This window comes from Punica granatum, chromosome 8 (genome assembly GCF_007655135.1).
Source record: "Punica granatum isolate Tunisia-2019 chromosome 8, ASM765513v2, whole genome shotgun sequence".
Classification (NCBI taxonomy): Eukaryota; Viridiplantae; Streptophyta; class Magnoliopsida; order Myrtales; family Lythraceae; genus Punica; species Punica granatum.
Genome location: NC_045134.1, coordinates 20,342,264 through 20,368,309, shown reverse-complemented (window position 1 = coordinate 20,368,309; position 26,046 = coordinate 20,342,264). Strand labels below are relative to the sequence as shown.

General features: G+C 40.2%; 1 protein-coding gene and 1 pseudogene across 2 annotated transcripts; both read left to right on the top strand.

Moving 5' to 3' along the window:
* Positions 1-8,054: 8,054 nt before the first annotated feature.
* Positions 8,055-11,063, top strand: LOC116187104 (annotated as a pseudogene).
* Positions 11,064-14,402: 3,339 nt separating this feature from the next.
* On the top strand, positions 14,403-16,456 carry LOC116187053 (small nuclear ribonucleoprotein SmD1a-like). Of its 2 annotated transcripts, none has more exons than XM_031515636.1 (4): positions 14,403-14,562; positions 14,672-14,748; positions 15,855-16,046; positions 16,157-16,456. In XM_031515636.1, the coding sequence occupies exons 1-4, from the start codon at positions 14,549-14,551 to the stop codon at positions 16,216-16,218; spliced, it is 345 nt and encodes a 114-aa protein (XP_031371496.1). In that variant the 5' UTR covers positions 14,403-14,548; the 3' UTR covers positions 16,219-16,456. The 2 variants fall into 2 exon arrangements, with proteins under 2 accessions (XP_031371496.1, XP_031371495.1); XM_031515635.1 differs by having other exon boundaries at positions 15,834-16,046.
* The last annotated feature ends 9,590 nt before the right edge of the window (positions 16,457-26,046 follow it).

Here is a 26,046-nt window from a genome sequence, read left to right as displayed (position 1 = left end):
GACTAAACTGAAACAACCTGGAAAGTACTTTGGGATGCTTGAAAAATTCTGAAAATTCCAGGACTGATTGAAAAATAGTAAAATGACCGGGACTTGATTGAAAATAATTTTTAGAGTTCGGGACAGATCTGAAAAAGGTGAAAAATGGCCCCGGGACTAAACTGAAACAACTTGGAAAGTTCTTTGGGATGCTCGAAAAAATTCTGGGAATTCCAGGACTGATTGAAAAATAATAAAATGACCGGGACTTGATTGAAAATAATTTTTAGAGTTCGGGGCAGATCTGAAAAAGGTGAAAAATGGCCCCGGGACTAAACTGAAACAACCTGGAAAGTTCTTTGGGATGCTCGAAAAAATTCTGAGAATTCCAGGACTGATTGAAAAATAGTAAAATGACCGGGACTTGATTGAAAATAATTTTTAGAGTTCGGGGCAGATCTGAAAAAGGTGAAACATGGCCCCGGGACTAAACCGAAACAACCTGGAAAGTTCATTGGGATGCTTGAAAACTTCTGGGAATTCCAGGACTGATTGAAAAATAGTAAAATGACCGGGACTTGATTAAAAATAATTTTTAGAGTTCGGGGCAGATCTGAAAAAGGTGAAAACTGGCCCCGGGACTAAACTGAAACAACCTGGAAAGTTTTTGGGATGCTTGAAAATATTCTGGGAATTCCAGGACTGATTGAAAAATAGTAAAATGACCGGGACTTGATTGAAAGTAATTTTTAGAGTTCGGGGCAGATCTGAAAAAAATAAAATGCGTCCTCTGGACTGAAATGTGACAAAACGAAAAGTTCATAAGATCGAGTTCGGGACAAATCCGATCACCCACGCGACCCAAGAACACTCATTTCACATTATATCCATCAAGAAAGCAATAATATTCAGGAAAGGAACCATAATCATGCCTCTAAGTCGAGAATTTACCTAGTTCGGAAAGTTGAGGGGCTTTTCTGTAAAAATAAAATAAAAATCGCCGGATGAATCGGGTCGGATCGGATCGCCCGCCCGAAGGAGAAACCGCCTGGAAGAGCGCTGGGCCGGACTGGGGATGTTGGGTCGAAATGGGCCTAACTTCTGGGCTGGACCTGCAAAAAAACGAACTGGGCCAAGGCCCGTTAGCCGAAGGTGGTCAAGATCGGGGGGCAGCAGCGGCGACGGCGCTGCGGGCGGCGGTTCTCGCCCCTGGACGCAGCAATGAAGGCCGAAATGGACGCGGGAGATGGCTATGGACGTCGCCGATGCTCCGCCGTGGTCGATCGGGACCTCACCGGCACTTAATCAGTCGGAATTGGGGGAGTTTTTGTGGTTTTCCGGCGAAAGTCTCCGAGTTCTCCGATCTCCAAATTCCCTGAAACGAGAGCTAATTGTTCGATTTCTCTCCCTGGGTCGTGTTCGTCTTCCTCCGAATTGTATTTCTGTTTATTTTGATTTCAATTTCATCCGCTTTCCGTTAAGATTTCGGCCGATTTGGCGGAAATCGCGAAAATCGCGATTTGGGGCTTTCTAGGCCGGTGGAGATCGCGGGCAGCCGGCGAGGGCTGCCCAGCCCCTGCCCGGCTTGACCGAATTTTTTTTTTTTTATAAAAAAAAGGCCGGCGGTCACGGGCAGCCGGTCAACGCTGCTCGCCTGCCCGTGACCTGCCCGAATATTTTCTTTTCTTTTCTCTTTTTTTTTTAAAGAAAAGGTAATAAATTGGGAAATAACAATTTTGCCCTCCCCGGAGCCGATGGACCGAAATTGGGTGCTGACACATCTGCATATTCATTCGAAGTTACAGTGATTTTTCGAGGCTTCCCCTTTTCCTCACCTATAATTCACATATTTTCTTAGTTATTCATACATGTGTAGAGTCAAAATATTGTCTTCAAAAGTAAAGCACAACTTGAATTACTTGAGTTGTTCCTTCTTGAGTTACTCATTGTGCATTTTCATTCAATAGTGCGCAGACGTTTGGAGGCCTACCCCTTTTCTTCACCTGTAGATAACATATTTAATAAAATCCGATTGTGTGAAGTAAAATAACTAAAAATTAAAGTAATGGTGGGAGCTTACTTGACTTGTTGAGGTTTCAGCTTATACTGGCCCACTGTTTTTGCATGTTGTCTTGTTATGGCCATACTCCCTACAAATTTTGCACATCATACGAACACCTTTTTTGGAAAGCCTATTAGGATTTCTAGCTGTCTCACTCTTATCCTTCCTCCTCGTCTCCTTTGGCCTACCTCGTTGTTTTTTATTGGGTGGGGGATGTATAGGTTCAGATTGAACTTTCTTTCACATCCTTTGCCATTTATTGGATGAATCATTCTAGCATATGTCAAACAATAAAATGACATCTTCAAGTAGTCATTAACATAATCTTAAGCTTCATTCCCATTATAGTATATGCAAGCAATGGCATGAGGGCAAGCTATACAAGCTAGGTCCCGTTCCCCACATTCACATGTCTTGTCCTACAAATTCACAACAAATGTATTAGCAAAGTGTCCAACCTCAAAGGTTTACTGACCACCATACGTTGCACTACGGCAAGCACTTATCTCCTTGTTCAATTCCAAAGTTTTTCTAACCCTAAAGGGTAATATGTCAGTTGATTTCTCGATCATAGCCCTCTTATCACTCAACCTTTTCATTACAAACTTCTGGATGGACTCTAACATATCCATGATTGGCTTGCTCCTTGCACTCAATATGTAACTATCGAAGCATTTAGACATATTGTTATCAATGGCTTCACATTTGTTGATAGTGTTGATCTGGCTTCTACAGAACTTCTCGACTCCAATACTCTTGAAAGCATTGTAAGCTGCGAAGGAAAGGGCCTTCATTTCCTCCATACAAACGGCGAAATCCGCTTCTAAGTTGCTCTTGGCTGCTCTCCAGAATACATTGTTCAGAGCATATCCATTGTGGTCCTTCTTCCAGTTGGCGTAGATATGCCTAGCACAATTCATGTACTTGACATATGGCATCAGTTGTCTGACAGCATTGTCAAGCCCCTACAATAGAACCAATAGAGCAAAATCAACTGTCAAGTATTAACTAAACATTATTATAGAAAAATGAAGTAAATAAACTATAATATTCTTACCTTCTGTTGATCACTAGTTACAGTCCACCTTAATCCATCATGTATGTTCAGATCATCACTTAGTCGAATGAGAAACCATGTCCAAGACTCTTAATTCTCTCCCTACACAACTGCCAAAAACATCTGATTGTTCCCATCTCTTCTAACTGCAGATAACAATTGACGTCCCACATGTGTCTTGAGGAAGCATCCATCTAGGCTTATCACATGTCTATAGCCTTGTAGAAATCCCTGTATTAATGCTTCAAAATCCACACACAAATTTTTGAAAGTACTTCCTGAATCATGACCATGCCTGTCAACCTAAGGATGAAAAAGACTGCTTTTGTTCACCCTCCTTAGTTCAGCTAGATATGATAGAATTAGGCTATAGTGGTCAATTAAAGACCCATATATCTTGTCAAAAGCAAGTGCTTTTGCCTTGTAGCATGTAGTGAGCCCAACTTTAGTAGCAAATTTCTTCTCAAACTCCAATTGTAAGTCATTTACTTTCCATTTAGGATTTGTTCTAAACCTTTCTAGATAGTGCTGAGCAAGAAACTTAATTGTAACTTGTTTGTTCCTTGCAGGTCTTGAGCATTTATGGTCACTTTTATACACCTTTACCACAAATTAATGTCTTTCTTGTGTCCAACTAGCCAGGATTTTCCTTGGATAATTCACAGCATAAGTTGCTTCCATGATATCTGAGTCATTCCTATTCCAACCAATACCTTTGCCATACTTAATGGCATAATTCTGTATAACCAATTTGAATTGTTCGGTAGATTCAAACCTCATGCCAATCTCGGAAAGGTCATTTCCCTTTCTTGCTTTTAAACTGTATGCCATGCCCTTGTCCTTCCCATGACAACTTTGAACTCCCTCTTCACTTATTGTCAGGGTGATTATTTAATCACTTGATTCTGCATAATGACTGTTAAAACTTGATCCTTCTCTTATCCCTTCACCAGCATCTATGTCATAAACCTGATCCTTTTATCCTTTCTCAACTTGCTCAACATGATCCTCTTCGGAATTTTGTGCATCCATAGACACCGATCTTCTTTTTGTCTTCTTTGATCAACATGACCCTCTTCGGAATTTTGTGCATCCATAGACACCAATCTTCTTTTTGTCTTCTTTGATTCCCTTCCTTTCTTCTTATTCTTCATAACTTCAATGAACTCCTTGTTGGAGGCCTCACTTCCATAGCCACTACTATCTGATTTTTCAGACTCAGTTTCGTCATTGTCACCAGCCAAAATATCTGAATCTTCATCTGAATTGTATTCATCAACCATGGCTGCAACCATACTAGCATCCATACCTGCAAGCACATCATCAGTAATACCACCAACCATACCACCAAGCGTACCAATATCAATTCTCCTTATCAGCTTCTACAAAGACATCAATCACTCCATGTTGTATCCCGAGTTGAGCTATCTTGCAAAAATGATTGTCAATGTTCATTTCAATCAATCCAAAATGCAAAGCCATTCCAAGAGCCTTATACCACCATCTATTAGGCTTTTTATAACCTAATTGCTTCACTATGGATCTCAGCTGAGGGAGAGACATTATATCAGTATGTACCTTACCTCCAACATACTTCACCCAAGGTTGAAACACCATCTTCCCTTCATGATGTAACCAAACTCTAAAGTAGCCTTCCATCCTATACATGAATAAGATATAACGTAAGTACATATCATAATATGTTTAAAAAATCAACCGTTACTAAAATATTCATTAATGAACCAAAATGAGCACTTAACAATAAACCCTATACAATAAAATATTCATTAATCAACCAAAAGCAGCAATTAGCAGTAAACCCTATGTAATAAACTAATAACTAATTTTGTCAACTTCTATAAATCCAAAAGGTAGGGATCCACCTTCTCCTTGAATGACGGGTAGGGGAAGGACCACTCCGACACTTCTCCGAACTTGAACAACACTCTTTGGGATAACCTCAACACCAACAAATCAACTGCTCAACTAGAGATTTGGAGCACTGCTATCTTCCGCAACAACCAATCCCTCGAATTGTAACAACCATTCCCCTCGAATCGCACCAATCCTTCTCCGATTGCCCTAATGCAATATCTCTTCAGAGGAATCCCGCTCTTTTGTGCCCTAAATTCTAACTCTCGCACGATTTTGCCCCAAATTTGGAGAAAAAGTGATCTCCCCAAATTGCCCTTGGTGTGGAGACTTTGACAAAAGGAAAACGGAGGGCATGAAGGGCATTTCGATCACTGGGACCCGACAGACCATCCATCTCATGTAAATAGACGGACACGTCAGCATCTGTTAGCCAACTCATCTCCGTTAGTTGGCCACATCATAAATTTGGATGGAGTGATTGACGGATGATAGATGGGGTGAAAAATTGTAAGTTTGTGTAATTTTCATAAAAATAGTAGTTTGTGATAAAACGTGAAGAAAATGTAAAGTTTTTTTTTTGACAATTTTCCCAAAATAAAACCCACTAATATAAAAATGAAAACATGGTCTGACATATAATATTTCCTCTGAAAAAAATGAACCAATTAATTTGACATCTGGTGTTTCATAGAGGGCACAAGTGTTATGTTATCCCAGAAGCTGCATGCAGACATGATGAACCTAGTTGGTCTCACAAAATTCACAGACATGAACTGTATTAGACTTAAACTACAAATGTCTAATACAGTTCTTCTATTAGCCAAAAAAAGAAAGAAGAAAAGAAAAAGAGAAAACCGCCGTAACCCCTACCTCTAACTCCACAATCCCAATCGACTCCCCCACGAATCCTCAGCTAAGAACATTACGGTTTTCCTCCGAGTAGCATCTTCCGACTCTCTCACATTGGCATCATTGTAATTATTGAGAGAATCATTGGCATTTGTCCCATGTTAGGGAGTAGGAGGATGCCGACTCGGAGGAAAACGCCTTTCTGCTCAGCAAATCATGCAATTCCCTCCCGCAGAACACGAAATGTCCAAGAAAAACGGACAAGGAGGCTACCCAGAGATCTTGAATTTCATTTGTTTCTTTTTCCTCTCTCTTTTTCTTGGGCCCATGGGTGGGCCCCATAACGGGCCATCATCAGTATGTAAATTCAAAATCTCATTTTTGGAGGGGCAATTTGGATTTTGATATATTTTTTAAATTTAAAAAGAACAAACCAGACAATTACCCAAAAACAGATTTTTTTTTCTTTTTTAAATTTCAGCTTCTTTTAATAAATTATTAATCTGTTCAACAGTTATTTCCTCGCTATTCCGTATGAATTATGTGATACAGATCTTTGGCTGGTACCAACTATATCGGGGATGAACCATGCTGGTTGTCGAAGTTTTTTTTTTTTTTTTAAATTCGTTGTGTTGCTATCATTCGTACGTGTTTATACCTTTTTTCTTTCCTTTTGTTGGGTAATAAACGTGATTTTACCTGAACATGTGAACATTAGATAAAATCGGAACTCGAGGTGACCGAGTTACATGTTTTTTGTTATGTTGAAGATTGCAGCATGGAGAATTCTCGACAAGTTGACGCCTTTGGCTTTCTATAATCTCCCTCGTTTTCTTGTATTTATTTCAGGAAATCAAGAAACCATCATCTAGAAAACTGATGTTACCGCATTTTGAGAAAGTATTAAGTACAAAACACGGAACTTATGTCAACTCGTCAATTCGACTCAACCAACTGAATCGTTGCATCGAAGCTGAACTGCAATGATAGACAAAAGCATATGCCGCAAAGATAACACGGGAATCATACAAAATAAACCATTAAATGCTATGTCTTTAAATCCAAATTCAAAGCATCAAAGAGTTTTAGACGCTGGGGGGATAAACCATTTGTAAATATCATCTATGACCATACAATGACCACTTGCTTGTAATGGTTTCTTTTGTACCTTTAATAGAAGGACTGAGAGGCAAAATTGAACCTTCTGTACATACTTGGCTACGGTGAAGTTGATTATATACTCTTGATCGCTTGCTTGTAAACTTTCGAGGGTCCGAGCACTTCTAGTAGAATGTCCCTCGGTATCTGCTCCCACGATGAAAAAATTGCAGTCAAATTCAGAGATTCCATTATAGTTACAACAGCATAACAATAGTAGATGATCAATTAAATTTGCAGCATGCCAGTTATTTCTATTGAAAATCTTTTTATTTTTCAGAATCTGCAAGCAATCTCAGAAACTGTAGCAAGTTGATGTTAATATAAAATGGGCAGAAGAGCTCACATTTGGTGTTTTCCCTGGCAGTGTCCAATCGATTTTCCAAGATACCACCACAAATTAGAAGGAAAAATAAGAAACCGTTAGGATCAACGAGAAGGGTTCAAATAGGTAAGTCTCAAAACCAGTATTAAGGCTATTCAGTATAATGCATGCTTTTGTTCAATACCTATTACTGAGATACTAAGGATGCTAAGAACATGTTAAACCGTCAGGGTAATCAAAATGGCAGGCTTTTTATCTTACCGCCTTTTTCTTTTAGAAACTAGGGAATTAGTTATGCTGCAGCTACCATTTTTGTCGAACACGCTGTCAAAAACCTCTCGAGTTTCAGAACCCGAGACCTCAACATTTATCTGGAAGAATAGATGTTTCATTCAGTGATAACCTGGTAGTAGCATTGACATACTATAGCCAACAGACTCCAGACCTGGTAAGACTAATGACATAAAAAAGTACGACCTTTGGTCAAATTCCTATTTCTAGCGCGATCTTTTAGAAATCGCACAGAAAAGCATGATCTTTTACTTTTATTTTAAATATTGCATGACCTTTTAATTTAATTTAAAATCTAACACGACCTTTCAGAAATCGCATAGAAGGAACGACCTTCGATTTAGTTTTAAATTTAAAACAACCTTTTATTTTTATTTCAAATCTAAAACGACCTTTTTCATATATGTGATGCAATATGATTGGACGAATGAACCGTGTTTATTCAATAAAAATCATTCTCAAAACTAAAAATAAGGGAGGGAGGGGACTACGACTGAGGAAAAGGGGAGGGAGCTGACAGTGGCGGCCCCAATTGCGGCCACCACCCTTCAATCGGGGTCGGCGGCGATGACAGAGGTCTCTGCTGACTCCAATTGGAGTGGTGGCTGCAATCAAGGCTCCCATCGCCGTAATCGAAGGAGCCCTAATTCCAGGATTCCTTCGATTTTGGCGATGGAGACAACGATTACGGCCATGGAGGCGACAATCATGGAGCTCGATGTAGTTGCATACACCACAGTAATGGATGGTCTCTGCAAACAAGGAGAGATAGCCAAGGCTTACAGTCTCTTCAACAGTATGACCTATGGAGGCATTCGACCCGATAAAATCACGTACAGCTCCATGATCTATGGCTTGAGTTGTTGTGCAGGACGGTGGAAAGAGGTTGTGGTTCTGCTGATCAAGATGGCCAGTAGGGGAGCTGAACCTGATTTAATTTCTTACACCTCTTTAAGTCATGGTTTGTGCCATCTCCAGCAGACGATGATCGAGGGCATCAAGCCGGATGTCGTGACTTATAACTCCTTGATTCATGCTCTTTGCACCGCATGCCAATGGGAAGAGGTTGAGGTATTGTTAGGTGAAAAGTCCCATAGGAATATAATGCCAAATGTTCGAACATATACTACTCTAGTGGATGCATTATGCAAAGACGGGCAGATTTCCAAAGCAGAGCACGTTTTTGACAGTATGACCCAAAGTGGTGTGGAGCCTGACATATTCACCTATTGCTCATTGATCAATGGCTACTGCCTCCAAGATCGTCTAGATGCTGCCCGGGTCATATTTGATCTCATGGTTGAAATGGATTGCCCAGCCAATGTCGTTAGTTATAACAGGTTGATTAATGGATGTGGCAGGGTCAAAAGAATGGATGAGGAAGTGCATTTGTTCCGAGAATGCAAGAGAAAGGCTTCAATCCATATATAGTTACTTACAGCAGTCTTATTGGCGGGTTCTGTTGCATAGGGAACATTCAAGCTGCTGTAGAGCTTCTGCGTGATATGGAGTCAGTTGGTCAATGTCCAGACCTTCAAACTTATGAGATCTTGTTAAACGGTCTGTGTGAGACCCATAATCTCGATGCGGCGACTGGACTGCCTCGGAAAATGGAAGATCAGAAGATAACCAATTCATGGGGCTGTTGGAGCATAACAGGAGGGATTATAATGAATCCGGGTATTTGGAGTTACGAAGGTGTGGCCGGTGCACATATTATGTTTTATGAACCCTCATATTGTGATTTACACTATTATCATTGCAGGCCTATGCAAGTGTGGGAGACTTGAATCTGCCAAGAAACTTTTTTATGCCTTGGAAGAAAGAGGGTTGCAGCCTGATGTTGTGACAGTGATATCAGGTACTGGCGCTGTAGACCCATCTACCTTATTAACCACTTCAGTTTTTTGTGTTTGACTTCTTTTTCCGCTTTACTCTTACGGACGATAACCATTTGAATTAAGTTTGCTTTTGATGATACAGAAATAAGGTAGCATGCTAAAAACAAGATTGATTTTCTTTCGAGCAACAACCCTGTGACAATTCAGTATGTTGTGATTGTTGTTTCTTGGAAGTTCAAAACGTGCTATATGTTTTAGATATTTGATGAGGATGTGGAGTTGATTGAAAGCTACGTTTTAGATTGGTGGACAAGCTCAAATAGTGTAAGAGAATCTGTGCCTAAAAGCAGATTGAAGACTGTGGTCTCATAGTTAACATGGAGAGGCCTTGCTTCAGGTTTGAACAACTGTAAAACATGGAGTTGAAAGCAGAAAAACAGGAAGATGGAAATGTTCATCAGGTTTCAATGGTCATGATTTATTTCCTTAACCGAATTTAAAGATTATTTGTTGAGGGAAAACGCAAAAGCAGAAATACGAAAGACGGAAAACGGGATCCATTTTCAAGCAGTCAAAAGAATTGTCAGCCTTCTTAAATCATAGTACGATTTTTTCTAGGTTTACCTGATCTAATTTGATTTTATACATTCTCTTGTCAGGTACCTGATACCATATCCAATTTCATTTTAAGGGCTTGTTTGGTTTTAGGATAGTATTTTAAAATCACAATTCTAACTTAACTCTACCAACTACAAAACAAAATAACTCATACAAAGTCAAAGAGTGGGCTCCATTTATACCACTTTTTTCCACAACAAAACAACATAACTCATACAAAGTCAAAGGGTGGGCCCCATTTATTCCACTCAAAATCAAAATCAAAATTTAATTTTAAAATCCTACTATGAAACCAAACGCAACCTAAGTTTTGCTCATCCGACTATCCGGAATATTTTATCTGGCATATCTTTATTTCCCTCACTTTACTTATCAAAAACATATTCAGCTCAATGATACATCATAAGTAGTACACTCACCATGTAAGTTTTGTTCTTCCCTTACGCTAACTCTAGTTCTTTAACAGCCCAGGGTCTGTGAACTATTGATCAAACGTAAAACACACGTGTATGCAACGGATGTCTGGAGACAACTTTTGAAGGTTCAAGATGGATGCAATGTCCGAGGAAAATCTGGTCATAAGATGCTTTGAATGAGCTCCTCGACGAGTTCCTCTTCAATTTCCTCTGTAAAATTTCATTATGCTTGATAGGAAGAGTCTGTAACACGCATGAAGTCGTCCTATCAATCACAACAGTGATGACAGTTTATATTTAATAGACACAGGTGTTTGATTTACTTCTGAGGTAGCTTTCTTTAAGTTATCTGCAGTAATTTCAGACACTTGGAGGAGGAGATGGTGTCAATGGACAGTTCATCTATTGTCATGTCCTCTTTTCCGCTTATAGGCTTGCTTAACCACTTGTTTGTTTGCTGGATGTCGTGTGGGAAAGCAGCTTGAAGATGGCCATATCAATATTTTGTATGGAAAGCCAATCTTGAGTTTGCTTCGGGATAAAACATCTATGTAATTCGGAAATTTCAGATGGAGATCATGTGTCATATGTATAGCCTAAGTCTTAATCTCTTCTCCTTCTTCTCCTTCTTCTCCTTCTGTCTCCTCCTCTAGTTTTGATTGACTCGGAGGTTTCTTAACCTTTCCGACTAACGGTGTGCCCAGATATAGTCTCTATCCAGTATCGGTTAGGATCTACTCACCTCGTGGTTCCTTCATGAGAACAAGTATATTTCGGTTTGTAAAATGTATAACCGATAAAATGAGGGTAGATTTCCGATGCTAAGCCTTGAGGAACCAGAACTGAGTGCCCTTTTCGCCTGGACCATGTTACATTCTGATTTAAATCCATCAAATATGGATGTTGTTCTCTAATAGTTATATGTCAGATAACATAAAATCATGGATGATGAGAGTAAAATCTAGCACTACATCTCAACTCTGCTAACAACAGAAGAATCAGGAAACCCGTTTTACATAATCAAATTGGAGGAGCGACCATAGAAAAATCTTGAGCGCAAGATAAAAATCAGGTGAATATAACGTTAATTGGTACGAGTTTCTTCAAACCTCTCCATCAGTACGAAGGCATACTTTCATTTCTTGGCTGGCTATAAGAGACAGATTACCAACTCTAGCCAGAATTTCAAAATGGAAGAACATATAAATTCCATTTTTGTTCCTTGTGAGGCTCATGAGGAGCAGAGAGACCACCTCTTTTTTGGATATGCATTTACAGTTGATATGTGGGAGACAATTCTTCAGATAAGTGGAGAAGCTACATTCAAATTTGAAAGCCATGTTTGAGATACATAACGAATATTACATCTAATATTTCTAAACTAAGCTTTGGCGATCCATCTCGCGCCCTGCTTGCTGTGCTGGTTGTTCCAATTCGTGATCTGACAACTAGATAATAACACTTTTTTGCAGATTGGTTGGCGAGAAGAGTTATTCAATTGCCTCTTGGGCTTCTTTGTTTCCAGCATCTCCATTTGAACTTGGAGCGCTAATTTTCGACGATATCATTGAGACCTCCATACCCCTTCTTTGTTCTTCTTGTAATTTTGTTTTCTTTGCTTCGGCCCATTTACCCACCGAAAAAATTCTTACAATATTATTATACATAAAAAAAAACTCTAAAAACAATGATAAGGAAAGTCAGAAGAGAGGTGACTGAAGAGGATGAATCTGTATTGAAGTAGGAAGGACATGCTTGGTTCAGGTTCACTGGAGCTCACATTTCGTTTCGAATTTTTTTTTTCTCAGGATGGATTCCAAATTTTCTATTTTATTTCCTATCGGATTTGGAGTTTTGATTTACTAACGAGTCCCGCATTCTTCTAGGTCCTGGCTCTCATGTCACCCAGTACTAATGAGCCCATGGGTGAGTTCGCCGGAGGCTAGCAAACTCGACATTAAGAGCCCTCAGTTTGGGTGAACTCAAGATTGGAAGCCTTGACTCGTGCAGGGAGAACTCCAGCTGCTGGGTGGATTTGCTCTGCTTCTATTTAACTTCTTAGCGCTGTTATAAATTGTTACTTTTAAATACGAAAAGAGGGAAGAATTAATTTTCAATAGCGATTAAATCAGAAAGAAAGAATCACCAACTAGGCTTGACGAGAAAAAAATGTTGTAATAACACGAAAAAAAGGAAAAATAAATTACAGTGGCAATAGTGTTGTTTTGAGGTAAATCTATCAAATTTCATCTTCTTTTTTTTATGTTTATTAAATAAACCTTCTTTTTATTAGTAGTTATTAGAAAAACTTAATTAAACTAAGTGCTGAAAAATTAATTTCAACACTTAATTTGAATTAGGTGATATCCACACTTTGCAAGGTAGGTTTCATCAATTATTTTATAAGTAAAACTAGACAATCTATATATATGATACGGAGAAATAAATATAAAAAAAAATCATCTGATTTTATAAGAATACAAATATATATATATATATATATATAGAGAGAGAGAGAGAGAGAGAAAGAGAGTAAATCTGCTCAAGAAAATATCATGTAAAAGTAAAGATGTATAAAAAATTAAAGCAAATAGAAAAAAAATATGTATATATACAATGAATTTTCAAGTCTTCATTCATAGAATTTTTAGGGTATTGAATTTGAAAAAGTATCTTGTACCTCGATGAGGGTTTTAAATATTCGAGAAGACTTTTAATTTTTCATAAAACTAATAATTATATATTAATCTATACAAATAATATGGACATATGTAAAAGGTTTATCGAATACGATATATCAAATAAAATATAGCAAAAGTTCATTCAATCAAAATTTGAAAAAGCAAATATACGAATATCCCTATTTGAAATTAAATTCTCTGAACAATCCAAAAGACGATAAATCACAAGCTTAAAGTTTTAGAATGATGGCCTCGTGAATAACTGATGACGTTTTACTAAGAGTTAAAGGATTATCAAATGGAATCCTCTTATTTCGCGCTTTGATATATATATATATATATATATATAATTATCAAACACATACTTGGATAAAAATAGAAGCCCACTTGATAAATATGGTGAAAACTCGAGGTACTTGAGTTGTTCGAGTCAAAAGAATTTGACCCCCAAAGGCATTTAACAATTGAGAGAATTGCTAGGGAACGGATAGCTTTGCCCAATTTCACCTTTTCTTTGGAAAATCATTGTGCAAAAAAACTCGAAAGGTTTGCATTCTCAGGGTGTCATATTAGATTTCTAATCTTTACGTAATTCTTTTTTATAATTATCTAATCTTTACGGAATGATGGTACATATTTTCAAAATAATTTTCTTCAAACATTGTTCATAAGAAATAAATTTATTATTGATTGATGTTGAGAAAATAAATAGAAATAGATTTATTATTGTCATATTTAAAACCATAAAAACTTTAATTTAAATATTTAATGGCCGATAATATAAGACGATGTTACTTAATAAATTTTATTTCATGCCTAATGCCCTTTAAAATTAGTGAATGGTAGCAACTCGGGAATTTCATGTACATTATGAGGTCCACAATTCTTATTATAATTCAACCATGAATTGAAATCTTAGAGAAATTTTTTTGCAGTGCAAGGGTGAGAAACCCATTGTAAAACATTTTATTTTGGGGTCAAAACCGACTCAACACTCGAGTGAGATTACTCGTCTTCTCGCCGATATATATATATATTTATATATATATATATATGGTTCAGCACATATTTCCAAACCTTACTTTATGTAGGTTGTAGACGATCATAATTATATCATATTGTTCTAAAATTCAATTAAGGACACTATAATAGTTTTATTTTTATATTTTCTTTTTGTTAGAACAACGTTTTTACATGAAAATTGGATTTACCCAATTTTAATTTCTAAACCCAATTTTAATTTCTCAAACCCAAAAAACTCTCTCCCCACCCCACACAAACCCACCCCCCCGGCCGAACACTTCTCGACTGGGACTACGTCTCTGTCCACACTGCTACTCCTCCGTCTTCACCCTCCGCCGGAGCTCCGACCCCCTACCGTCATCCTCCTACGACGATGAAGCTCGTCAGGTCGCTCCCTCTCTTCTGCCTCTTTCTTAACTCACTGATGTTAGCAAAGTCGTTGTCTGGTCAGCCAAACTCACATCCTCTGCTGTTCTTTCGATTTGCTGCGGCGCAGGTTCTTGATGAAGCTGAACAATGAGACCGTGTCCATTGAGCTCAAGAACGGGACCGTCGTTCATGGCACCATCACAGGTTCCACTTCCCTCACCCGCTTCTTTCTCCACCTCCCTCTAGAACGTCTTCCTCTATTTTAGGGTTTAGGGTTTTGTTAAACCTTCCGCTACCATTCTTGTTCTGTGACTCGTCTCAGCGGTGTCTCATTAGAACTTGGCAGTATCACAATCACTTAAATTGCTGCAATTTCTCTCTAATTACCGCATAATTATCTCATTTGGCGGCCTCCTGATGTTGCAATTTGGCCATCTTACTCACCTGCTTTCAGTGTTGCCCTGCAATCCAAATTCCTGCCTAGTGAAATGTAGTGAATTAGGTATCCATATATTTGGTGGTTGGTTGCTTCCTCCTGCTGATTGCAGCAAATTGTTTTGTTTGTCCATCAGTAGTTTAATGGAATGATGGAATCTGTTCCTGCAATTTCATGGATATTGCTATCTAACTCAAATTCATGGTATGGTTACTCCTGGTGATTGCAGCAATACATCATTTTGTTTGTCCTTTCAATGGTTAAGTGAAATGATGGAATTTGTTCCTGCAATTTCGTGGGATTGATTCTGAATACGGATGGTTAATCTGCATATTGGAGTAGCTCGAAGTTGGAAATTTTGTTGTTTAACTTGTGGTTCATATCATTATATTGGCTCTAGGGAGTTTTTCTGTTTTGTGTCCCAGTGATTATGTGTCCCGAATCTTGACATTGGCCATTATTTCTCTTTCTATAGAATGAGTATAATCAGAATCACCTGCAACATGTGGGCAAAATGGCCTTCATTTTATTCTGTCTTCAGGGGTCTTTTGATAGAGGTTACGATTCGATCTAGAATTCAACATTACATCAACTTCTAAAAGTGACATTTTTTACCACTTTTTGTTGTTTTCATTTTGTATCAGACACTTAATGATATGATCTCTATAAAAGCAAAAACTGAGTGAGTTGGTATTCAACTTTATATCTCTTTGTTCTTTACTGCAGCACGGAGAGCTAACAAGCACAATTCTTAAAACTCATTGTGGAAGATCTAAGTGTCAGTCTCATGTTTGAGGCTCTTAAATGGTTCATGCAGCCCCATTGAAGGAACTTGATGTGTTCTCACGTGCAGGAGTTTGTGCGTGTTGTGCAGGCGTTGATATCAGCATGAACACACATCTGAAGACAGTTAAACTTACTCTGAAGGGAAAGAATCCAGTAACACTCGACCACTTGAGTGTGAGGGGCAACAACATCCGCTACTACATCCTCCCCGACAGTTTGAACCTTGAGACTTTACTGGTAGAAGAGACACCGAGGGTCAAGCCCAAGAAGCCCACTGCTGGTATTCAAATTCATCTCTCTTTCTCAAAATCTAATGGCATTTCTTTTCTTCCCAAATTTAGCTATTATTTGAGGTTGTTGACTTATGGTAGTACTTTGTCTGCATTGCAGGGAAGCCTCTGGGACGAGGTCGGGGCCGGGGACGCGGTCGTGGACGAGGGCGTGGCCGTTAAGTATTCTGTTTGGGGCTTTAAACTTGAAATTTTTTTACCGAGATTTGACCGAGGAATTCTGTACCGAGGTTTTAACTTTTGGACTGCATGATTAGTTAGTGTTTTTGGACATGGGTTAGTGATGTCACTGCTGTTTGTCCGCTTGTATTTCTTTTGTGTTTCACCATGAATGTCGTAGCTCTCACTTGATGAATATATATCAACAACAGCCCATATTTCGGTACTCTACATTCGTAACTTTCTATTGAGTGTGGTGCATGCTGTTAAAATTACCTTGAATTTGTTATTTACCATGATTCATTTCCGATTGGAGATGCAGTTAGTTGGCTATTGCGACACTATCTCAGCATTGTTCTTGTCAACTGGAATTTTTGCCTGACTGCAAAACTAAACTAAATCATTTTGCTTTCCGGAGAAATTGTTGACACAGACCGAATCATATGTACGCCAAGCAGAAACGTTGAAAATTGAAGAGAAACCGAGGCAGCCTAGGGTTCACGGGTACCATCCTTGACCATGAATCGGACTTTCTATTGTTGCTGGCAATCTGCCCTCCAAAGAATTCCGAAAAATTGGAAAAAGAAGTGGATCAAACATTTATGAAGTTTTATAATGACATTTAAAACGAAGAACACATTCAACATGGTTATATATTGCAATACATAAGATGGAATTTGAGTCACCAATCCAAATTGAGTACTTTCACAATTGTATATATAACAGTCTAATCTCAACAAGATATGATATATGTATCCTTTTATTTCTTCCTACATTTGTCGGCAGATTGCATGCACTATCTTCTCCCGCTTAATAAGCTTCAAATGAATTCATAAAATTCCTTGTGGAAACAAGTACATTAGAATGAGGGAGGTTTGAAGTAATTAATTAATTGCAAGTAAATTACATGCATGGGCGCCAAGCTCTAGCCAATAAGCAAACCATGCGCAATAGAATCAGGAGAATTATACCACCCGCCCAAACAAGAATACTCAAGCCAGATTATGGCTACCGTTGTATTACGGCCGCGAAGTGACGTAAAAGCCACCGACACTATAAGATAGCATAATGCGTGACAGTACAACCCGCATTAGCACCATCAAGACCCACACCAAGAAACTTCTTCGTATAGGAAGACCACTGATAAGAAGTACTATTACGCTAAGACACACAATAAATCCTATGGTATTCACCGTGCTATAGAAGTCGTATAAATTGGTATTCGTGTATGCCAAAATGGGGATAGCCAGAACGTGTGAGATGAATTTTTTTGTGTGTAAATCGTAACATTTGAAAGTCGAATTGGAGTCCGACTAATTATGTCGAGCTAGTCAAACCATAGCGTAGATGTGGGGTCGATCCATATTCTGACCAGATACCCCGGAGGGGGCACCTCCTTTCTGGAACATCAGGTACGCAGTTAAACTTGCAATGGCAATGAGGACGTTCCTCTCGAGCGGTCTCTGAGAGATGATTTAATAAAATAAAATAAAAAATGTGAAACACCGGAATGACACCGCACTAATATTGGCAGGCTGGCAGCCCAGGTTTGACCCTCCCCTCTTTAATTTTTTATTTTTAACTTTTCCCTTCCTTTTTTTTAAGAGAAAATTATCAAAACGGTACAATGTTGACCTGTTTGGGAAGTGAACAATTGTTCAACTCAGCTTAATTTAACCCGCAACCCGACAGAGGAGGCCTGAACTTTTGAATGTGGAGGGGGGCCCAGTTGGCTTGGTTTGACTAGTCGTTACACACACACATATATATATATATTTTTGCGTGCTGTCGGTGCTCAACAAGAGTACCGTTGGGTAGGGGCCCGACAACCCAACAGAAACCCTCGGAAAGCTCCTCCTTCCTTCATGCTCGATTCTCATCTTTAGGGTTCCGAACATTCACGGCATAATTTCGGCGAAATCGGCACAAGGACGTCGTAATCGAGGTTGGAAACTCCCGATTACTGTCTCAGAGGAGTCAATTTCACCGATTACTGACCTTATCCTTGCATTATTTGCAGATTGTTCGTCCGTGAGGAGCACCGGGGCAAAGGTCGTTTTAAGAACAGTGAAAAGCATGAGCTTTGTGTGATAGACTGAACCAACAAATACGGGCTAGAACGATATAGAGAAGGAGAGAAGATCGAGAGAAGAAGAAGAAGGAAATAAGATGACCAGAGAGATAGCAGAGAAATAACTTTCTTCATTCTTAGATGATCTATAGTGATTACATCAGTATCAATTACTGACTCACGCTTCTCATGCCTCTCTTGTAACTATTTTATCAGACTCTATGAAATATACCCCTATTCTTATACTTTTTCTATTCTTGTCCCTCATTCTCAGTTCTTTACAAATTGACCCCTTTCCTCTCTTTCTAACCCGCGACTCTCTTTTTTATTGCAATTGACTCCTTTTCACCATTCTAACCCATGACATTCCCCTCCCTTCCAAAACCATTGCCCTCAAGGTCGAACCACGGAAAACGCCACCTGAGCTCGTCGGCGTACTCCCAGGTCGCCTCGGCTGGGGAGGTGTTGGTCCAGTGCATCAGCACTTGGGCCGCCGCCTTATTTCCCCTTCTCACCATTCTTTATTCCAGCATTACAACTAGTTGTTTAGTCTGGTTTCCTGAGTCGACAGCTATCCTTGGTAGCTCAATTGAACAATTAGTGACCTCGATAGCCCTCTTGAGTTGGGAGACGTGGAAAACGGGGTAGATTTGTGCTGAAGCAGGTAACTTGAGTTTGTAAGCCACTTTACCGATTTTTTCTAGGATTTCAAAGGGACCGAAGAACCGGGGAGAAAGCTTCTCGAATGGTCTGCTAGCTACGGTCCCTTGCCTGTAGGGTTGTAACTTTAGATAGACCGAATCTCCCACCGAAAACTCCCTTTCGGTTCTTTTCTTGTCTGCTTGTGTCTTCATCCTATCTTGAGCTCTCTTCAGATGAAACTTGAGAATTTTGATCATGCTTTCCTTGTCTGTCATATATGCATCCACTGCTGCTACTGTTGAATCATGAGGGAAATAGGGCATGTTTAAGGGAGGTTGGAATCCGTATAGTGCTTCAAAGGGTGTCCTCCCTGTAGAGCTGTGGTAGGTAGTGTTATACCACCATTCTGCTAGTGATACCCACTTAGCCCACATAGTTGGCTTATCACCTGTCATACACCTTAGATAGGTCTCAAGACACTTGTTGACGGCCTCAGACTGCCCATCAGTCTGTGGGTGGTAAGCTATGGATGCCAGTAGCTCCACTCCTTGTAATCTAAATAGGTCCTGCCAAAACTTGCTTAGGAACACAGGATCCTGGTCACTCACGATAGTTTTTGGCATCCCGTGTAGTTTAAGAACGTTGTCTAGGAAAACTTGGGCTACCATAGGGTGAGGGAGGGCCATGAAATGAGCATATTTGATGCATCTATCAACCACCACGAATACTACCTCCTTTCCCATAGACTTAGGGAGACCCTCAATAAAGTCCATGGTAATGTCAGTAAAGACTGACCTGGGCATTGGTAAGGGTTGGAGGAGTCCTGGATATGCTAGATGCTCGGTCTTGTTCTCTTGACAGACTTGGCATTCTCTCACAAATTGCTTGACCTGTTTCCACATGCCCTTCCAGTGTAGTAGGCTCGCAATCCTCTTAGCAGTAGCTTGAGCTCCAAAATGTCCCCCAACTAAGCTCGAGTGATAGGCCGCTATAATATCTTGCCTTAGAGAAGAGTCACTTCCCACTATTAACCTCCCTTTCCTCCTTAGTTGTTCCCCATTCCAAGTGAACTTCGGATGAGCCTTTGAACTCTTTTTCAATTCTGTAATGAGTTTCTTAGGATCCTTGTTCCAACTTCCTTGAATCCTGTCTAGGAAACTCGAGGATACTACCGAGAGTGCCATATGATGAAGCTCTTGTCCCGATATACGAGAGAGAGCATCTGCCACTACATTCTCTTTACCTTTCTTGTACCTTATCTAGTAATCATACCCTAACAGTTTAGCTAACCAGGTATGCTGGAGAAGAGTGTTGAGCCTCTATTCCAGCAAATACTTTAGATTTTGATGATCAGTTTTGATGATAAATCACCTCCCATTCAGATAGTGATTCCATTTCTATACTGCATATAGAATAGCACAGAGTTTTCTTTCATAAACCGAGAGTAATTGGTGTCTAAGGGCTAGCACCTTGCTGATATATGCTATTGAATGACCCTCCTGTTGCAACATAGCTCCAATTCTTACCCCCGAGGCATTAGTCTCTATTACGAACTCCTTTGAGAAATCAGGGAGTGCTAACACCGGTGTAAATGTCATAGCTTTTTTGAGTTTTTCAAAGGCTTCCTGAGCTACCTCCGTCTACAGAAAAGAGTCCTTCTTCAGAAGGTCAGTAACGGGTTTACTGATACTCCCATATCCCCTTACAAACCTTCTGTAGTATCCTGTGAGACCTAAGAACCCCCTCAGCTGCTTCACTATCTTGGGAGAGGGCCATTCTTGCACTGCTATTAGCTTTTTAAGGTTTGTTGATACCCCTGCAACAGATACATAATGCCCTAAATATTCTACCTTATCCAAAGCTATACTTGGTTAGTTCTCGAATACGGAGTGTTCCCTGAGCAGTGAGAAAACCTCCCTTAGGTGTTCCATGTGCTTATGCCAATCCTGGCTAAAAACTAAGATATCATTAAAGAAAACCAGGACAAACTTCCTGAGATGGGGTCTGAACACCTTATTCATTAGGCCTTGAAAGGTTGAGGGTGCATTAGTGAGCCCAAAAGGCATTACTAGGAACTTGTAGTGCCCTTCATGAGTCCTGAAAGCTGTCTTCTGCACATCTGCTTCATACATTCTGATCTAATGATAGCTTGACCTTAGATCGATCTTCGAAAATATGGATGACCCATGTAGCTCATATAGCAATTCCTCCACCAAGGGAATGGGGAACTTGTCCTTAATAGTTAAGCTGTTAAGACTCCTGTAATCCACGCACATCCTTCATGAACCGTCTTTCTTCTTCACCAGCACTATAGGGGATGAGAATGGACTGTGGCTAGTTTGTATAATCCTTGACTCCATCATTTCTCTTGTCATCTTCCTAATGACATCCTTCTGTAGTATAGGGTACCTGTAGGGCCTGATGTTTACTGGTTGAGTCCCTTCCTTAAGTGGAATCCTGTGATCCTATGGCCTTTTAGGAGGTAGGCCCTTAGGCTCCCTAAAAATATCTTCAAATTCTCTTAGTAGGGATCCAAGTTCAGGTGCCTTCTGATGATCTGTACTGCTGCTGAGTTGTACCTTACTAGTACAAGCTAATTCCAACGTGCAGAGTTGCATCCTGGTTAGTTGATCCCTCTTTTGTAATAGCTTATCCATTTGCTCCCCCTTGATTGTTTTGAGCTCATCGGAATTACTTCCTTGCAATACACTTTCCTTACCTCTTATCACAAATTTCATCTGCAGATCCTTGAAATTCCACAATATGTCCCCCAAAGTAGATAGCCACTGCACTCCTAGGACTATATCATAGCTTTCCAGAGGCAGTAATAACATATCAGCCTCATATTCTCTACCTTGCATCCTCCATCTAAACTTCTTGCACACCCTCTCACATTTCAATTCGTTCCCATTGGCCACCGCCACCTTCACAGATGGTATTAACTCAGTTGGGAAATCCAACTTTCTCCCTACCTCTTCATTCACAAAGTTATGTGTGCTACCGGAGTCCACCAAGATGTGCAGCAGTCGTTTACCCACACTTTCCATTACCCTCATAGTCTGAAAGCTTCGAGTACCCAAGAGGGCATGTAAGGATATCTGAGGTGGTGGTGTCTCTTCCTATCCTTCCTCCACTGCCATTTCTTGATCCTCCTCTACAGCCTTTACTTCAATAAGGAAGGTCTGTCTTCTCGAACATCTGTGCCCAGGTATGAACTTCTCCTCGCACCCAAAACAAAGATTCTTAGGCCTTCTCTCATCCATCTTCTTCTGAGTCAGTGTTCTGTGGGAACGGTTACGTAATGAAGGTGTGTTTCTTTGAGGAACCAGGGTTGACAGTGGTAGCAGTCCGTTGCCTATGCCCTTGTGGTTGGTTGTGGCAGTGTTTCTGTGGGTGATTAGTTGATTGCCTTTAGATATGTTTGCTGGAATGTTAGGGGAAGGTGTATGATTGTTGCTGGCGAAAATGTTAAGTAGTTTTGGGACAGAGGAACCAGGTTTTTGGAGGGCTGAGTAGGTAGATTCTTGTAATTTGGATAGGGAGTAGGCTTGGGTTAATGTAGGGGGATGAAACATGCGAATGGGTAGCTGGATTTCAATTTTTAATCCCCCCAGAAAATGGCTAAGGGCAACAGATTTAGTGATCGTAACTTTGTTTAGCAATGTATCAAACTCATTCATGTAGTCTTGCACAGATCCAGCCTACTTCAAATTTTTTAGATCAGCCATAGGATCCTCATACCCCGAATCACCAAATCTCGATATGATTGCAGTCACATACTCACTCCAACCTACTATCTTCCCTTCTACTCCCAATGATCTCACATAAGCCTGGTGCCACTGCAGAGCTCTTCCCTCAAGGTGGATAGCTACCAGTTTCACCTTGACATCATCAGGGGTCCCATCCACCCCAAAAAACTGCTCACATCGATACAGCCAGTCCCTAACCCCATCACCACAGAATCTAGGAAATTCAAGCTTGCCAATTCTAGTGGTAGTGGAGTAACATCCCACTTCTAATCTAGGCGACGGAGGAGAAGGGGACTCAAACTTACCCAACTGCAGTTGTGCCATCAGTCGATTCTGTTACAAGGTAAGACCACTAATCATCTTTGTGAGTTGATCTATACGGCTGCCAGTGTGATTCTTGAACTCAACCATTGCCTTGTCTCGTTCCTCCAATGCCATAGCTAGCTTATTCATCTCTTGGTTGTGGGTTCCCGTTGTCATGATTGCTAGGAAAGAGTCTCTAATACCACTTGTGATAGACTGAACCAACAAATACGGGCTAGAACGATATAGAGAAGGATAGAAGATCGAGAGAAGAAGAAGAAGGAAATCAGAGGGAAATAAGATGATCAGAGAGATAACAGAGAAATAACTTTCTTCATTCTTAGATGATTTGTAGTGATTACATCAGTGTCCTTTTATACAAGGAATCACTGACTCACGCTTCTCATGCCTCTCTTGTAACTACTTTATCGGACTCTATGAAACATACCCCTATTCTTATACTTTTTCTATTCTCGTCCCTCATTCTCAGTTCTTTACAAATTGACCCCTTTCCTCTCTTTCTAACCCACGACCCTCTTTTTTATTGCGATTGACTCCTTTTCCCCTTTTCAACCCGTGACACTTTGTCAGGATTGATTCGCGAAAAGAGTGTTGTCTGTCACCGAAGGACAAAGATTCCCGACTTGGGTCTTTGTTGGGGGCCCCCTCTAGTGCTCTGTTATGCTTCCGGGTGAGGCTTTAAGAACTGCGTTAACCACCGATTTGGAGAGGCATCAGTAGCGAGGTATCATCGTGTGCCCTCTCTCTTGATTACTGCTTCTCGGTTGCAAAAGTTTGTTGATTTTCTTCCTTATTTGCTCACCGAGAGCTCACCTGGTTATCTAGTATCCTTACTTCCTGAGTAAAAGCCCTGGTGGTGTAGCGCCGTTTTGCATTGGTCTGTTCTTCATTTTCTGCCTCGTTTGTTATCCTTCCGGGATTGGCCTTGTTATCTGGTGTTCTTCCTGCTCAGTTAACAGAATGTCCGTATAACTATGTTATGCATCAGGCCGTTGCCTGTTTCTTCCTTGTCTGCTCACTCACTTTGAATGCGTGTTATTTGGTTTCAAAACTCTGAGTAGAAGGCATGCCCATATAGCTCTGTTTGGCATCTGGTCGTTGCCATTTCACTGTAAGTTCTGTGGGATGGGCAGCTGCATTTCTCTTTGCAATTTATGAAAACGAACCAATATGGTTTCCTTGTCTGCTCGATGGAATGGGTTTTCTGTTGTTGTGGATTACTGATTCATGGGTTTCTCTGTTCACCTTCACGGGAGGCTTACCTCAACTCGCCTGCTTTGTTGAAGCATCTGCATTGGAAAAGGCCAAAAAAAAATTGAAAATAAAAAAGCCATGACAAGTGGAGTTGGTAATTGTTCTTGCCAGCCTTCTTTATTTCCCTTATGGGGCCCACAATCCAACAAAAGGTAAGATATTTTGTCTTTTTTTGCAAATAAGTTGAGTTAAACTGAACAATTTTTAGTTGTCATCAGCTGGGCTTCTGTTTGTGCATGTTTGTTGAATGTGCCTACTAATTTAAATATGGCCCACCTAACTTACTCTTGGATTTTTCTTGTTATAGTTTCCCAACTTGTGAAAAATAAGTTTAGTAAGAAATCCTAGAAATTAGAATGTTTGAATTGCTCATTTACAACTCAAGCCAAAATCAAGATCAGATATTCAAGCTTGGTCTAGCTTGATCTAAGTTCGACTGCTACAAGCGAGTCGAGTTTGAGCTAGTTCAGGATCGAACTCGTCGAGTCGGCTCAGTTGGTTAGATATACGATACTCGTTTGGAAATGGAACATCCCGTTACTCACAAGCTTATTCGAGCAAGCAACCGTCCAGAACATCATCAAGATCCACCTCGTTCAGGGCAACCTCGAAGACTCTGCACAATGGACGCCAAATACTTCAGGGAAGCATTATGTCAAATCCTTTTATCTTAAGGATCAGCATTATAGATTCCAGGGCCATAGCGGAACAATATGGAAAGACATTTGGAATCTTAAAATTCATGAACGCCTTAAACTCCACCTGTGGAGAACGGCAAGTGAAAGCCTCCCATGGTTCAGCAATGAGGGCACCCCTTGCCCTCTATGCCAAACCAGCTCCGATAAGCGAGGCCACCTCTACGGAGAGTGCCTCTTTTATCGTGTTACTTGGAGGGAATCACCTTGGAATCTTCAATCCAATTTTTTCCCATACAATAGTGCAGAGGAATTGATTAACTTTATTGCTTGTCCTCCCTCTTCTCTCTTACCGAACTCTCATGAAAAGGCCAAGTTTTCTCTCTATGCTGCTATAACTCTTCATCAATTGTGGATCTCACGAAATAATACTCTGCATGCAGGTAAACCAGCTGATCTTCACGAAACAATCAAATCAATCAAAAGGTCCTTTTCGGAGCATTGCAGGCGTGATAGTAGCATGGACCAAAGAGAAGCAACCTCGCAGGCTCATCCCTTACAACTGTCTGAGGCACAAATACCCACTGGACCAGATTGGAGCATTATAAGCACGGATGCAGCTTGGACCAGTAGTAAAGCATGCCTTTCGGGAATCATCCAACGACCAAATAGCCCGCCGTTTCTATCTTGGTTCCAGATCTCCAATGAGGAAAAGCCACTCCAAGCAGAAGCTCGAGCCGCCCTTCTCGCCCTTTCAATAGCGAAGGATAGGGGAATGACAAAGATTTGGCTGCGTAGTGACGCCTTGATTCTTGTAGATGCCATTTTGCACCCGCACAATACACCATGGGAAATTAGGACCGTAGTTGCTGATATTACTTTTAGCCTTAACTACTTCTCGGATTGGTTTTGCTCGTGGATCCCTAGGGAAGACAATACTCTTGCCCATGACTTAAGCCAATTTGGCTCTAAGTCAAATTTTCACTCTCTTTGTACTTTCGAAGAGTACTCTATCCTAGATCCATCGAACTCTGTACCTTTTCCTTATTAATGAATTATCTTATTCAGCGAAAAAAAAGATACTCGTTTGGAAATAGGAGAAACCAGGGAAAATTCTATAACTAAAAAATGATATAAAATGACCAATGAAACGGGC